The following is a 14,308-nucleotide window of genomic DNA, read 5'->3' on the forward strand; positions in this document are numbered from 1 at the left end:
ATTCCTGATCAAAAAAAGTCTCAGGAAGCTCCCTTGTGATCTGTTTCTCTAGTACAATTGTCATTGGCCCAGCATGCTATAATCCAGTTGCTGGATTTTGGGCTCTAAATGCTGAGATTCTGTGGTCTGCGAAGGAAGCCTTTCCTCTGTCTACCAGAAAAGGAGTGTGAGCAGAAAGCGAGGCCAGTCCTGCAGGCTCACTGGACATCTGGCAGGAACCCCTCCCCAGCGTGTGCACACCCACGTGGAGGACCTGAGGTGGCCTGCCTGGACCACCTGTTCACTCCCAGGGTCCAAACACCAAGTCAGACCAGGACGACACAATCCCCAACATCCAGCCAGATCATGCTGTGAGAAAGCTGGTCCATCTGGAAGTTTGTCCCTACCCCCACCAACAGCCGAGACATCTGGAAGACAGATTCCAGCTTTGATGGAATTCGGTAGATGCTTTTAGACTTGGGGACCCTGTTCCCATGTGTCATAAAAGCACGTTCTTGTAGACACTGTGGGGCAGGCCGTGCAGCTCATAGGATGAGAATCTCAGCGCTGGATTTTATTTGCTTCCATTTGTTTGAAGGCATCATAGATAAAGCCACATCTGCACAACTCCTGCCTGATACAGCCCCTGGTAGGCTGTGCTGCAGAAAGACACATGTGTTTGTAGCTGCTGCATCTTTGCTGCCTGCCTCACAGCCTCGCCCGGTCCCCTACTAAGCTTCTTCCTTCACGGTGTGCTTATTCTTGGAGGAGTAGAAACAAATTACTGGTATAAAGACAATAAATGTTGTTACATGAGAAAAATAATACGCATATACATTATTTAGGCAAACATTTCCACACACTTGCTGTCACAAAACAGCCCAAATGAAAGAGCCATATGAACAATAAATCATGGAACCAATTTCAAGGGAACAAGTTTTGCTTTGGAAAACTGCATTCAAAATATACGCAGTTGAAAGCAACAAAATATGAAAATTTTAGCATTCAGTAAATTAGGTTAGGTAGAACTTGAATCCCATGAAATATAAAATTCCCCAAATTTGAAAAACAATCTATTTTACTCAGTATTTTTTAAGACGAAAAAGAAAATATGTACACCATATTGTTCCTTGACATTTTCTCCCCAAAGTAAAACCAAAGAAAATAAATAGCAAATTCAGAGAGAATTAATATGGAAAAAGCCTTCCCTTGCTTGCTGCCTTCTCCATCCCCAGATAGAAGAGTGAAACTGATGGATCCATTCTGGCTCTCAGGAAGAGTTCAGACACAGCAAGCACCTCCAGTTTCAGCGGGACATCCAGTTCCTCCGGATGCTCCTCTGGCCACCATCTTTATCTCCTTTAACCAAAGCAACCCAACCATTCTGTGGCCCAAGCCAACGGCAAAGCAAAGAAAGAGCACGACCATCATGCCATGAATTACAAGAGATCACAATAGGCAAATTCATCCAGGCTTAGGGTCTAAATTCACCAGCCAGGGTGGAATAGCTGAACATGTTAAGGGAACATTGAAAGAATTCTCCCCAAGGCATTTCAGAGAATCCCAGATCAAGATAGCTGTGCAGATCCATTACGGAAAAGAAATTGCTCAAAAGCACAAACCACAGAAAAGTAGGAAAGGGGGCACTGTATAGAAAAAAACTTCTGCTCATCAAAACACATCATTGAGAGAGTAAAAAAGCAAGCCGCAGAGAAGGAAAACATATTTGTGATACATAGAAGTAAATGGTCCATATCCAGAATATACAAACAACTCTCACAATTCAATAAGAAAAAGACAAACAATCAAACAGGAAAATGGGCAAAGAAACCTTACCAATGATATCCACGGTCAGTAAACATCAGCTAGTCATCAAGAAAATCCCAAGTAAAACCTGAATGAGATACCACCCCATATATGCCAGAATTTCTAAAATTAAAAAGACTGCTGGTACCTTGTATAAAACAAGAATACAGAGCAATGGGACCTCTCATACACTGCTAATTAGTCTGTAAATTGGTACAGCCACTTTGGAAAACCATTAGACATATACTAAATGTAAATATCTGCACACTCTTAGACCCAGAAATTCCATCTCTACATATATATCTGACAGAAATGCATGCACATGGACACCAAGAGCCTGGAAACACCATCTGTCCCAATGTCTCTCAACAGTAGAACAGATAAATTGTAATGTGTTTATATACCATGTTACTACACTGCAATAAAAATAAGTGAACTGCAGTTTCCTAAAACTTACATAATGTTGATCCCTAAAAAAGCTAAACATAAATCAATATATACTTTATACTTCCATTCCATAAAGTTTAAAAGGAATTAAGTACAACCAAGCAATAGTGTTTAATAATGCACACTTATAAAGACAAAAAAGAAGAACTTATAAAATCAGATTATTGATCACCTTTGGTGATGGGAAAAGAAGGGTAGCAATGGGAAAGGGAGCACTAATGAAGACTAATGGAGCACTAGTAACATTCTATTTCTTGACCTAGGTGATAGTTATACAATTGTTTGTGTTATGAAAATTCACTGAGCTGTGTTTTTTTGTTTTCTGTACTCTTTATGTTTTAAATTTCACAATTAAAAAGTTTTTTAAAAAAGGAAGAAAGAAAGAAAAAGAAAGAAAGAAAGAAAGAAAGAAAGAAGGGAAAGAAAGAAAGAAAGAAAGAAAGAAAGAAAGAAAGAAAGAAAGAAAGAAAGAAAGAAGAAAGAAAGAAAGAAAGAAAGAAAGAAAGAAAGAAAGAAAGAAAGAAAGAAAGGAAGGAAGGAAGGAAGGAAGGAAGAAAGAAAGGAAGAAAGGAAGAAAGAAAGAAAGAAGGAAGGAAAGAAATTGCTCAGGTTGAGCCGCTCTGACTATAAAAATGGACATACCCCAGATGTCACCACATAAAACAGTGGAGAACGCGCTTCAGTGTGATCAAGAGGTCTGTCCCACATCCACTTTGAGGCTTTAGAGGTGGACAGGCGTTGTTGCTGCTGTGGATAAACTTGTCTCTTAATCCTCTCTCCTTATTTCCACTTCAGTTTCCTATCACAGCCAGTTATCTCTGAGAACAAGGGAAGTGAGCAAGCCAGGTTTCTCAGACAGAATCCTCCTGGTCTGACCGTCTTGAAGAGGGCAGCGGGAATTTGTCCTGGGTGGCCCGCTTGCTTTGAATCACCTCCTCCGCAGAAGCATGCGGGGGATCGGGCAGGGACACGTGGCATCACAGGCTCACGGGCAGCCTGCCGAGGGTGGGGGGAGCTCTGGCCAGACTGCCTGCTGCCTTCCACTCTCCTCCAAGCTTGTCTAAGCACCCAAGCCAGAAGGAGCTGTTCAGGATCTGACTCTTTAAATTACACAGAGGGACATGGTGAGAATGACAATAGAACACATGGTACTCACGCTCTCAGAGCCAAAGTGAAACTTTTTCATCACCACAAACATTTCCTAAAGCCCCAGATTTCCTTGCTGAAAGGACCCCTCAGGGGAATTACTCAGTCAGCCAAGTTCTGGTTGGAGGAAGCAGAGAAGCAGTTTTTGTCAAGTTTTCAAGGCCTAAACTAGGCTATGACATAAAGCGGCTAAAGCATGACAGAATTGTTCCAACCAGAACTCTGGGTGAACTGTGTTTCCAGGCCTTTTACCAGTCAGTTTGACCAGAGCTGCTGACACTAGCGTCCAGCTGTTTGGACCCTGAGCATCCCCTACATCTGCCATCTGTCCACAGCCAAGTCAACAAAAGCAGTGGTTGATGAATGTATCGCTGTTGGACCAGTTCCGTTAAAGCAATGAACGCCTAGAGGGCCTGAGAGATGCCTCCTCTCTGCACAGCACAACGCTGACGTTCAGACGGAACAGGCTCACCAGATGCCTCTTCACGCTCCCTTCCCTTCCTAGATTTTCAGAAGACACAGTAAGGAAATTCGAACACACCAGAGACAGGAAGCAACGAGGGCTTATAACAAAACGACAAAATATCCTCAAGCCCTACTTGTGCTCCCTCCAGTAGAAGTCAAGGGACGACTGAAAAGACCTCTCGGGCTGTGTGAGTTGCGTGGCCATAGCTCCAAAAAGCTCTGAGTCCGCGCTATCCCAGCAGGACCCCAATCCTGTTGTTCTCTGCACCCCCAGGCTGCCTGCTTGTCTTGCTCCTTATCCACACCGTCACTTGTGCCTTATGCTCCCAGAGTGCACTATCCCTGCGCGCGTGCGCACACACACACACACACACACACACACACAATCTCTTTGCATAGGTAGAACTTATCCAGCCTAGTAAGGCTCGTTGCGGGAGTCACTTTTTCTGGCAAGTTTCCCAGACACATCCCCAAACAGAAAACCCCAAATCAGGCGTCCGGAGGCTCCCGCGGCCAGCTGTGTGCTCCTGTGGTTTACTGCAGGTCATTCATCCATCCTGGACTGTGTCTGAATCCCAGTGCTCAAGATGTTTGCTGGACTGAACCAAACACAGCCTAGAGAAAACATTTTGATTTATGACAGAAATTTCTTTAAGTTCCTTATGTGGCAGACTGCCACAGCCACCCCCCACCACTTGCCTACTTGCCACCCAGTCTGTCCCGAAGTGCCCCCCTTGTTTCCTCCTGCCTCCTAGTTTGGAGGCTCATCTTCTCTCACCTGGACTATCTCAGGGGCCCCCCACCTGCTCTTTGGACTGAAAAGCCCACCTCCACTCCAGCCTTGGAGACAAAGCTCTGATGGCGTCACTCCATTGCCTAACGCCATCCCACAGCTGACCTGCCCCAGCACAGACCTTCCCATCTGGAACCACAGCCCCCTGGGAGCTGTGTGAGGAGTGGGTGACAGGGATGTTGGCATCCCTTCCACTCTTGGAGCAGTTAGACTGGAACTAAAATGTCCCCAGATGTGATCTCCAGCTGCAAGCAGCCCAAGGAAACCGATCCAATATGGAGTCAGATTTGTTCTTTCCTGTTGCAGTCAGAAGCTCAGGAAGCACTCAGTGAGTTTAAAGGGGTGGCTTTTCACCGAAAGAGTTGGTAATTCTCAATGTGCCACCCTTTTAACAAAAATTGACCTTGGAAATGTCAACAATGAATTCTTCCTGCTAGTTCAAGACTTTTAGTTTAGGACTTTCAAAACAGTACTATTTTCACATGGAGAGAAGAAAGAGCTTACTTTTACTGCGCACCAACTACAGTTGGCCGTCCTTATCTGTGCAGGTTCCACATCTGTGGACTCAACCAGCCGCAGATCGAAAATATTTTGAAAAATTTTCCAGAAAGTTTCAAAAAGCAAAACTTAAGTGTGCTATGTGCTGGCAACTGTTTACATAGCATTTACAGCTATTTATATAGTGTTTACATTGTATTAATTATTGTAAGTAATCTAGAGATGATTTAAACTACATGGCAGGATGTGTGTAGGTTATATGCAAATACCACACCATTTTATATAAGAAACTGGAGCATTCGCAGACTTTGGTACCTATCCCTGGTGGACACTGAGGGATGACGGTATGTGCGATTGGCATCGTAACTGTGCTTGTTCTTCATTCAAGGGTCTTTGCCCCTCATCAAATTCAATATTCATAGCTAGTAGCATAATCAGAGTAAGGATCTATACACGTAAATAAAGTGATATTACCCCATCTTTTAATTTTCTGTATACCATGGAACCAATACTAATTGCTAACCTCGGTTATGTACATTAAAGAGAAGTAGAATGTTTTCATTTCGAGTCATCTAACTCTGCAGGAGTTGGGCTTTGAGAGCCCACTGAAAACGTCCCGTGTGATTAAAGTGGGGCCACTAGCATTGAAGCACTTGGTTAATCTCCATTATAATCAATCATTAGACAAAATCATTGCTCAGCTTTAGCGCAGAGCCAAAAACAGAATATGCCAACCAACTATTCAGCTGATTTCTCTACCCTCCCCCATCAGACAGCTGCCTGAATCACCCTTTTCCTTCTGCCTTCTCTTTCTTCTAAGATTAGGAATTTTAAAAAGTATAAAAAGGTTAAACTAAACCCTAGATAAGGTAGGTGACATAACCCTGTAATCAAGCCACCCAAATTGATGGAAACAGTCAATGAGGAGGGGCCTTCATCATGCATCCACTGTGACTGTCCATGATTGAGAGTGTTGGGAAAGAGGCTATTTAGCCTTAATTGGTAGAGGTACCCAGTCCACGGATGAATCATGAGCACTGAATAACCATTTACAATTTTCCCTTCTGCATCATTTCCCCTCTGCTTCCCTCTTTCACAGAAAAGAAAGAAAGAAAAAAAAAAAAAAAACCAGAGTGAACTGGAAAGGAATTTAAAAATTGTCTAAAAGAATAAGAAAGAAGCCAGTCAGGAGAGGTCAACTGATTTGCCCTACCTCTCCTTTCAGAACGGGGTGGGAGGGGGGAAGTAAATGAGGTTATGAGTGTAGAAGGGTTTGCACTGGGTCTCAGATTACTGTGCAAGTAATCTCACCCGTGGCAGAGTGTCTAGGTCCCCTGATCCTCAATGCTGCCCATATACTACAAAGCCTCTTTGTGTTTCAGAGAAGCAAAAGTGTGGCCTCAAAGGCTTAAACTATGGGGACAAGGTCACAAACCACACCTGGAACCCAAGTCTCCTACATCAAAGCCTCCTTTTCAAGTGAAGCACTGAGGCACTGGTTGCCTCGGGTCCCAGATACTGAGGTTGGCTATGACTCAAAAGCACAATGACAACCATGTTCCCTGTTGTCACAGCCAGTCACTATTACACTGTGGAACTTACTCACTTTCTCAAACGGCTGGAGATGCCCCAGCAAAAAATCCAAACTATTCCTTCAGCTGTCATAAACACATGTAACAGGAACACAAATTAACAATCTGTGACAGCATGCTGACTTTCAAAACTTTGGAGGTTTGCTATTATCTATTAATAATACTCCTTATAAAAATTAAGTTATTGTCAGGTATATAAAAAATATGCAGATAAAGTTGTTAAAAATGGACACACCTGAAGCTGACAAAGCTTATTTATGAAGCATAACACAGCACATCTTGAAACAGAAAATCCATTGTTTTAAATCTTAAACCCTTTATTCACTACAATGCAGAACATTTTATTTTTAGACATCAGTGGGTTTTGTTTTGTTGACATTTTTCTCTTATTCAGCTGAAAACAAAAGCCAAGAAAACCACATAGTAACTAGTAGGAACCTATGAGGAAATTAGAGCAAACATGTAGACCATTCTTTGTTTGGACTGATGTTAAATCAACCAGCCTGTAAAGCCTTTCTTTTTGCTTAATAATTATGATAAATTCACTGTTGCCAAATACTGTTTGGACTAAGAATCCTCTAGAAATAATCAAAGGCTCTCATTTTATATATGGAATAGTCAGAAAATGTAGCTAGCTTACTTCCACTCATTGGATTCGCCCATCCTAGACTGCTGTGAGTCAGAGAAATGGATATTTTGTCTCACGTTATGCAACAGTTTCTTCAAATATCTGCTCATGCTCAGTAAAACTAACAAGCCATCCAGACACTCCATCATCTCAGTGTGTGACGGAGGCGGACACATCCATCATACACACGTATGTAATTAGGAGACTCAAGGAATATGCAAAGAGGGCAAGAAAGCAGTTGATTCTTCGGTTATGCTCTAGTGACAAATATATATTTCTAGGCGACCAGCCAATCAGTTTGGGAAATAATGTCAGACCATGACCCAGTAAAGTCTAACAGCCTATCCTTGCTTTACATGCACCATTAGAGCCTGTCGCCAATCACTAGCCATCTCTCTCAGGCACACATTCCTTTCTTTGGAAGGCCCCCAGATAAATCTGCCCTTCTCCAGAAAAACACATTTCCCACTCAACTGCAAATCCTGATTCAAAGCTAAAATTAATTCAGGCAGGCAATTTAGATTTCTTTGAAAACTTCCTTAAAAATGACAAATGTCTGTGATGTTAAAGCCATCCAATATATCTGCATGCTGCCTTATTAAATTAAAAACACCTGGTTTATTTATACAATGTATTCAATGGCTTACAGAGTAGGATCCGAGAAACAATATATGTCTTATAGCAAAAAATATACATATAATCATCCACCTATAGTTTATATAAATGATGAAATGTTTCTGAATATATCTATATATCTATATATGTACACATATATACTCCGTGTGTGTGTGGTTGCACAATCAGCACACAAATCCTGCAGTCTTTCATTGGCTCTTCCACTTCAGTGTCAAGGACACCAGGTTCAAAGTCTGATGGAGCAGAACAAAGGTCACCGCTGAGGACAAAGGACTGGCTTGATGCACCTCCCCTTGTGAAGGACCAAGTTTGCTGGACAGTGGCAACCAGCAACACACGGCTTATTGCAAGGACCAATCTCGTTCCAGTTGTCACAGGTCTTGGCACATCCCGGGCCACAGGTATCATACACAGCACCGTGCTTACACTGGGTGGCTACAAAGGAGGAGGAGACGAAGGTGAAACATGTGGAAATAGCCAGATTAATGCACCCTCAGCCCCACGCCATCTCCTCAGGCTCATGTCACTCACGACACAGGTTCCCCGGCGCAGGTGCACATCTGCATTCTAACAAAGGAATAACAAACACCCAACACTCCTCACACACTCTGGGAATCACCTGCACCTAGAAAAACAACTTCAAAGAGCCTCTTGCCGGGCCAGTAAACTTCAGAATCAAATCAAATGAAAAAGCTTTAGTCCCAGATGGGACACACCATCCATTAGTAAAGCTACAAGGAAAAATCTATAAGGTTATTTAGGGACTGAGAATAGTATGAAAGTTAACTCCAAATGGTCCTTCCAGCTATTAAGGTGCAATGAATACGAGTAATTTCTGTAACCACATTGATACTCAAATATACAGAATTACACGTACAGGAAAAAAACCTGCCAAGGGTATTGGAAATGTGTGACATATTTTAATCATAGTGATCCTGTGTTGAATTAATCAATTTGAGGCAAGTTAGAGCAAGAGTGGTGTAGAGCCCAAGAAAGACGGGAGTAGCTGGCTGGCTGGGAGAATAGAAAAATGATGATGTAGCCAAATCGTAGCAATTTACTATCTTTGTTAACTTGGAGCTAAAATGATTTTGACAATATTCTGAGACTTCCTGAAAACTCATGAATAGATTTGTCAGAAAAAAAAAATACTGCCGACATTCGGGAAGTTTGATGACACTCAGACTTTTCCATCTGAGTTATTTCCAATGAAAATCAAAAGAGGCCAGCCCTCATTCTCAGGAGCTGGAATGTTGACACATGTAGGAATTCAGAAGAGGATCTCTTGAAGAATAACAGTAACAATCCAGCCTCCATCTGAGGCTGCTCCAAACAAAAGCAATAACAATGGATGATCGCCATCAGCTTGTGTCTCTCTTATTATTTTTATGCAGGTTGCAGAACAATACCTGGTGAAGTTGTGTAATTCAAACACTGAAAAACAGAACTGGTTTTCAAGCCAGTGGGCCTGACTTTGGGTCTTTCAAAATGTATTTTTAGAGTTAGCACAGAACATTTTTGGTGTTGGACCATATCTAACAAACAGTAAGTTAATGAGAACCGTGAAAGTAAATTGTACGAATGCTCCTCAAATACCCATTACACTATTTTAAATGGATGTCCATCCAAGGAGTGGCCCATTTTCTCTCACCATTTCTTACACATTATTAGAAACCTGAGCTGCGTGAAACAGAGAACTTTGAGAAACATCTGAATGGAACTGAATTTATAATATTTGGCTCCCTATTTACCATTTCTCTGCATGAATTCGAATTTCCCTATTAAGCACTGGCATATTTATCTCTGTACCAGGTGGTAATTAAACTATTAGCTGTTACTAACCACCTGTTTTGAACAAAGCCACTGAGCAAGATGCTGTAGGGGTAGAGATAAATGACCTGGCCATCTGTCTGATACACCAACAGAGGGATGAGTTACTGGGAGCAAATTACCGGTCAATTATAATCAAACAGCAAATGTAACTTTATTGATTCCTATGCCTGGCTCACACTCACTTTTTTGAGGTGTCTTCTCAAAGGTAATTTCCGATCTCAGATAGGATCCACAAATCCTCTACCCCTTTTCCCTATTTTTCTCTTCTTTACACAAATGACTACCATTTTTACCATTTGTACCATGTTTACTTTCTGTCTTCCCACACTAGAATGTAAGCTCCCTGAAGGGAGAGTTTCCATCTGGTCTACCACTACATCTCTACCACTGGCATATTTTCTGGAACCTAGAGGGCATTAGGTGTGGAAACCAGCAATAAATACTTGCTCAGTGAATGAATGACTCATGAAACAAACATAATTGCAGCAGAGAGGGGACTGGACATCTTCCACGTGCCCCTTAAGATCCACCCTCTTCCCTCCTTTGTCCTGCTCTATATCCTGTGAGCAGCTCTGTGCTGACCTCCAGGAAGGACATCCATGGGCTCCCCTGTGAATGGTGAACACTGATGGGAGATTGGAGGAAAGGCAAGAGTGAGGTCCAGGTCCTTGTTCCCTTAGCACCCTCCTTCTGGGGTCACCCCTCAAACAAAGACCACTGCTCCAGGCCAGCAGCCTTCTCCACAGCTCTCTCTGTCCCCAAGTTCAGAGAGCCAACCTTCCCCTTGCCTCTTTAGGCCCAGGGGTGATAACAGTCACTCTGTGATGAGCTAAGGTATGATATTATAAAAAATAAATATTCAATCTTTGTCTCCAGTTCCTGGCTCACAGCTCCTAAAATCCTTGGAAACTCTACAGTGATAAGTGTCTTTGGTATGATAGGAACTGGTGGCTAGCATCCCTAGGCAGCTTCAGGATTGAGGCTGGTCACCAGAAAGATTAAGGCGTGATTAGAGGGTTAGAATTTTTAGCCCCATCCCTGGATCTCTGGGGGCAGGGAGAAGGACTGGAGATTGAATCAATAACCTCAGCCAACGACTGAATCAATCATGCCTACGTAGGAAAACTTCCATTAAAACCCCTAAATGACTAATGACAGGGGTTCAGGACGCTTCGGACCTGGCAGACACATTAAGGTGCCGGGCTTATGGTGTCTTCCTTCCCTTCAGACAGAAGCTCCTGTGCTCAGGGACCCTTCTCGATCTTACTCTGTACCTCTTCATCTGGCTGTCCATCTGTATCCTTCATAATGAGCCAGCAAAAGTAAATAAAGTGTTTTCCAGAGTTTTGTGAGCCATTCTAGCAAACTATGAAGCCTGAAAGGGAAGGGGGTTGTGAGAACACATCTCTCCCCCGACTTTGCAGGCAAGTCAAACAGAAGTGAGGGTAAAATCTAGGGACCCAATACTCACAACCAGCATCTGAAGTGAGGTGTCTTGTGGGACTGAGCCCTTAAACCTGTGGTGTATGATGTTAACTCTGGGTAGTTAGCGTCAAAATTGAAGTGAATTTTAGGACAGCCAGATGGTCTCTGGAGGGTTGGAAAATTGGTGGTTGTGAGATAAAACCCCCACATTTGGTATTAATTTACTGTGAGTAAAGACAGTTCATTTCCAGGGCACTGGACTTTTCCTTGTTAATTCCCTACATCCTACACACCCCTTTTTAAAGTAGTCCATCTAGTAAACTTACTTCAACTAATTAATTTGAGTGTGCCGCTTGTTTTCTGCCTGGATCCTAACTGATACAGCGGATAAGGAAAGCATTACTCGTATTCTTTAAGGCTACTTTCCCTAATGTGACTTCCACTATGTAACTCTAATAAGCTGTTTTGGCTTTTCATAATTTAATTCTATTCCTTAAGCTTCTAGGAACCTCCTGCAGCCAAGCCAATCCTGAAGACATGCCCTCTGCCTTAATCTCGTGCCATTTTCAAGCTTGGTAAATATCACCACCATTCACCCCATCTTCCCCTCTTTTAGACTCAGTTCTCAACCTTTTCTCTGAAGGTGGAACCAAATTATCAGTAATTCAGAACAGCAATGGAAAAAATACAGTTCATTTTAACGTGCAGCCAGGTTTGAGAACTGGCCCTATTCATGCTTCAGTCACTGTAGAGACATGTCTTTTTCAGCAAAGGAGAGGGCAACTAATATTTCCAAAGTATAAGCAGGTACACAATGGAAGCCCCTGTTTCCCATCCTCCTCCACTAAAACCCAGCGGTGCTCTCCCCGAGTCCCAGCACACTGGTCCTCTCCGATGGATGGTTTAGGTCACCTGCACCAGCGCCCTTAACCCACCTCCCTACTGCGTCTCCTCCTGATGGCATCTATTCTTCATTTGCCATTTCTGTTTTCTGGCCCATCTCCTCCAGGAACTTGCTCTGTTACCTGTCCTCCTCCCTGCACGTTCACCTTCTCCTTCTCTGTTGGCCCCATCCTTTAACTATCAGAAACACCTCCTGATCAATACTAATCTTCAACAGAAAATACTCCCTAATCTGTTTGACTTTTCAAATCCAAATTTTATAGAAAAGTTTACAGTCATTGTATCCAGTTCTTGTGTAATTAACATTGGTGACCTATCTTCCTCGCCCACCACTTTACTGAAGCAGATCCTACCAACATCTTCCATAATGACCGTATCCACGGACACACTGGCAGTCCCCATTCTCACATGACCTCTCCAAAAATTATTTGCTCTTTTTGTCCATTTTATCTTATGACACTGAAATCTCCAGTTTCTTCTGCTAACTTCTTGCAAACACCTTCTCTTCCTCGGGCATCTTAGCCTACTCCCTGGCCCTAAATGTTCAAATTACCTCCAAGACTCTTCCCCTGACACTGTTTTGTCTTGTCTTGTCTCCCCTCCCTTCCTCTACTTTCTCCCTCTCGCTCCCTCTCTCTCTCTCAATCAGTTACTATAGTTTCATTTTTAATTTCTAGTCAAAGAGCTCTGAAATTGATTATCATCATTTGGGATTCTCTTCCCAAATTAATCATTTCCCAAGCCTTTATTCAAATGTCACCTCTTTCAACTAGCTCCCTGGCTCTCCCCAGGATACTTTTCCCTCCTGTGTCCCACAGCAGCTTTCATAATAGTTATCTGTTTACTTGTTTCAATCACCCAACTACAGTGCAGCTGGAGTTCTTAATCAGAGATGCTCACAAAACTCTCCTGAGGATCTTTTAAAAGAGATGTATTCCTTAGCCTCTTCTCTAAAGAGTTTCGCTCTGTGTCCACAGTGGGGCCAGGTAGCGATAGACTTCAAAGATTCCAGACAATAAGCACCCCTGGTTGAACAGAGTGAACCACTGAGGCTGGGGCTCCTGCGGGCAGAGTCCTTGTCTTCCATGACCCGAAATCCTGGCTCGGGACCAAGCACAGAGGAGCAGCTTGATAAATGCTTGTGCTTGTTGGATGATGATTTAATCTTAATGGTGTTTAATCCATCATCCCAGTTCCCAATGTGGATGACATCTGGCTGGCCTTGAGTTCATTTTCCGCTCTGCTGCTTCCAGAATGCCTCTTTTAACTCACTTTACCCTCCAGATACTTTGCTCCCATTCAGATCTTGCAAAGATCCCTTCTAGTATAAAAACTCAGCAGAATTTCCTCTTTTCCACCCGTGTTCTTTCCTTTTCGTTCATTCTCCTATAAACACGCACTCTCCCGAGCCTTCTCCTCTCTGACCTCTCAGTTCTTCTAACTCAACCACTTAGTCTTCTACTGCTTCTCTGTGACATCTTACCTTTGATTCTTGAACACTAGATATCTCCCTCACCATCGACAGATAGAGTAGAACACAGAAAATGAGGAACTACTAGGAAAAAAAGGATCTTATCCATCATATAAACACCATCTCCATTCAATTCAAATTAAATCACTAAATATCTAGGGAGTGTCTACTATGGGGCAAGCATTCTCTTAGGCCAGGGAATCAACTGTGAATCAGAGATCTTCTCTGACCTCCAGTTACAGGATCCTGGATTTACAGCCAAATAGGTGAAGGAGACACATAAACAGATGTTCAATTAAATACAAGATGCACTTTTGGGGACAAAGTATAGTGAAGGAGTAAGAGAGAGAGATCACCTTAATGTTGAAGATGGGGTAGGGATCCAGGAAGATTTCTGAGGACAGATCCCACTTAAGAGGTGAGTAGCAGCTGCCAGACAGATAATGGCAGGGAGAGTTCCCAGGCAGAGAGAGCAGCAGGAGCGAAGGCGGGGGTGTCAGCAACAGCAAGCGTCAGGGCCCCGTGGGGAAAGGGAGGACCACCAGTTTGTAGGACGAAGGGAGCACGGAATTTGAGAGGAAGGGCGGGAGGAGACAAAGGCAGGGAGGTAGTAAGCAGGGAGGCAGAGCTGGTAAGCCTTGGCGAAGAGCAGTCTTGGAAGGCTTTTAACTGGGGAATGACGTGAT

The 14,308-nt window shown here is 43.1% G+C and overlaps 1 protein-coding gene across 2 annotated transcripts in view; it reads right to left on the bottom strand.

Moving 5' to 3' along the window:
• Positions 1-7,022: 7,022 nt before the first annotated feature.
• The window catches only part of BMPER (BMP binding endothelial regulator), a 260,391-nt gene continuing 253,105 nt past the window's right edge, over positions 7,023-14,308 (bottom strand). For both annotated transcript variants that reach the window (XM_064487450.1, XM_010988075.3), the window contains exon 15: positions 7,023-8,425. In XM_064487450.1, coding sequence (XP_064343520.1) covers positions 8,244-8,425 — 182 coding nt within the window. In that variant the 3' untranslated portion in view covers positions 7,023-8,243. The remainder of the gene's footprint in view (positions 8,426-14,308) is intronic.

This window comes from Camelus dromedarius, chromosome 7, assembly GCF_036321535.1.
Source record: "Camelus dromedarius isolate mCamDro1 chromosome 7, mCamDro1.pat, whole genome shotgun sequence".
Taxonomy (NCBI): domain Eukaryota; kingdom Metazoa; phylum Chordata; class Mammalia; order Artiodactyla; family Camelidae; genus Camelus; species Camelus dromedarius.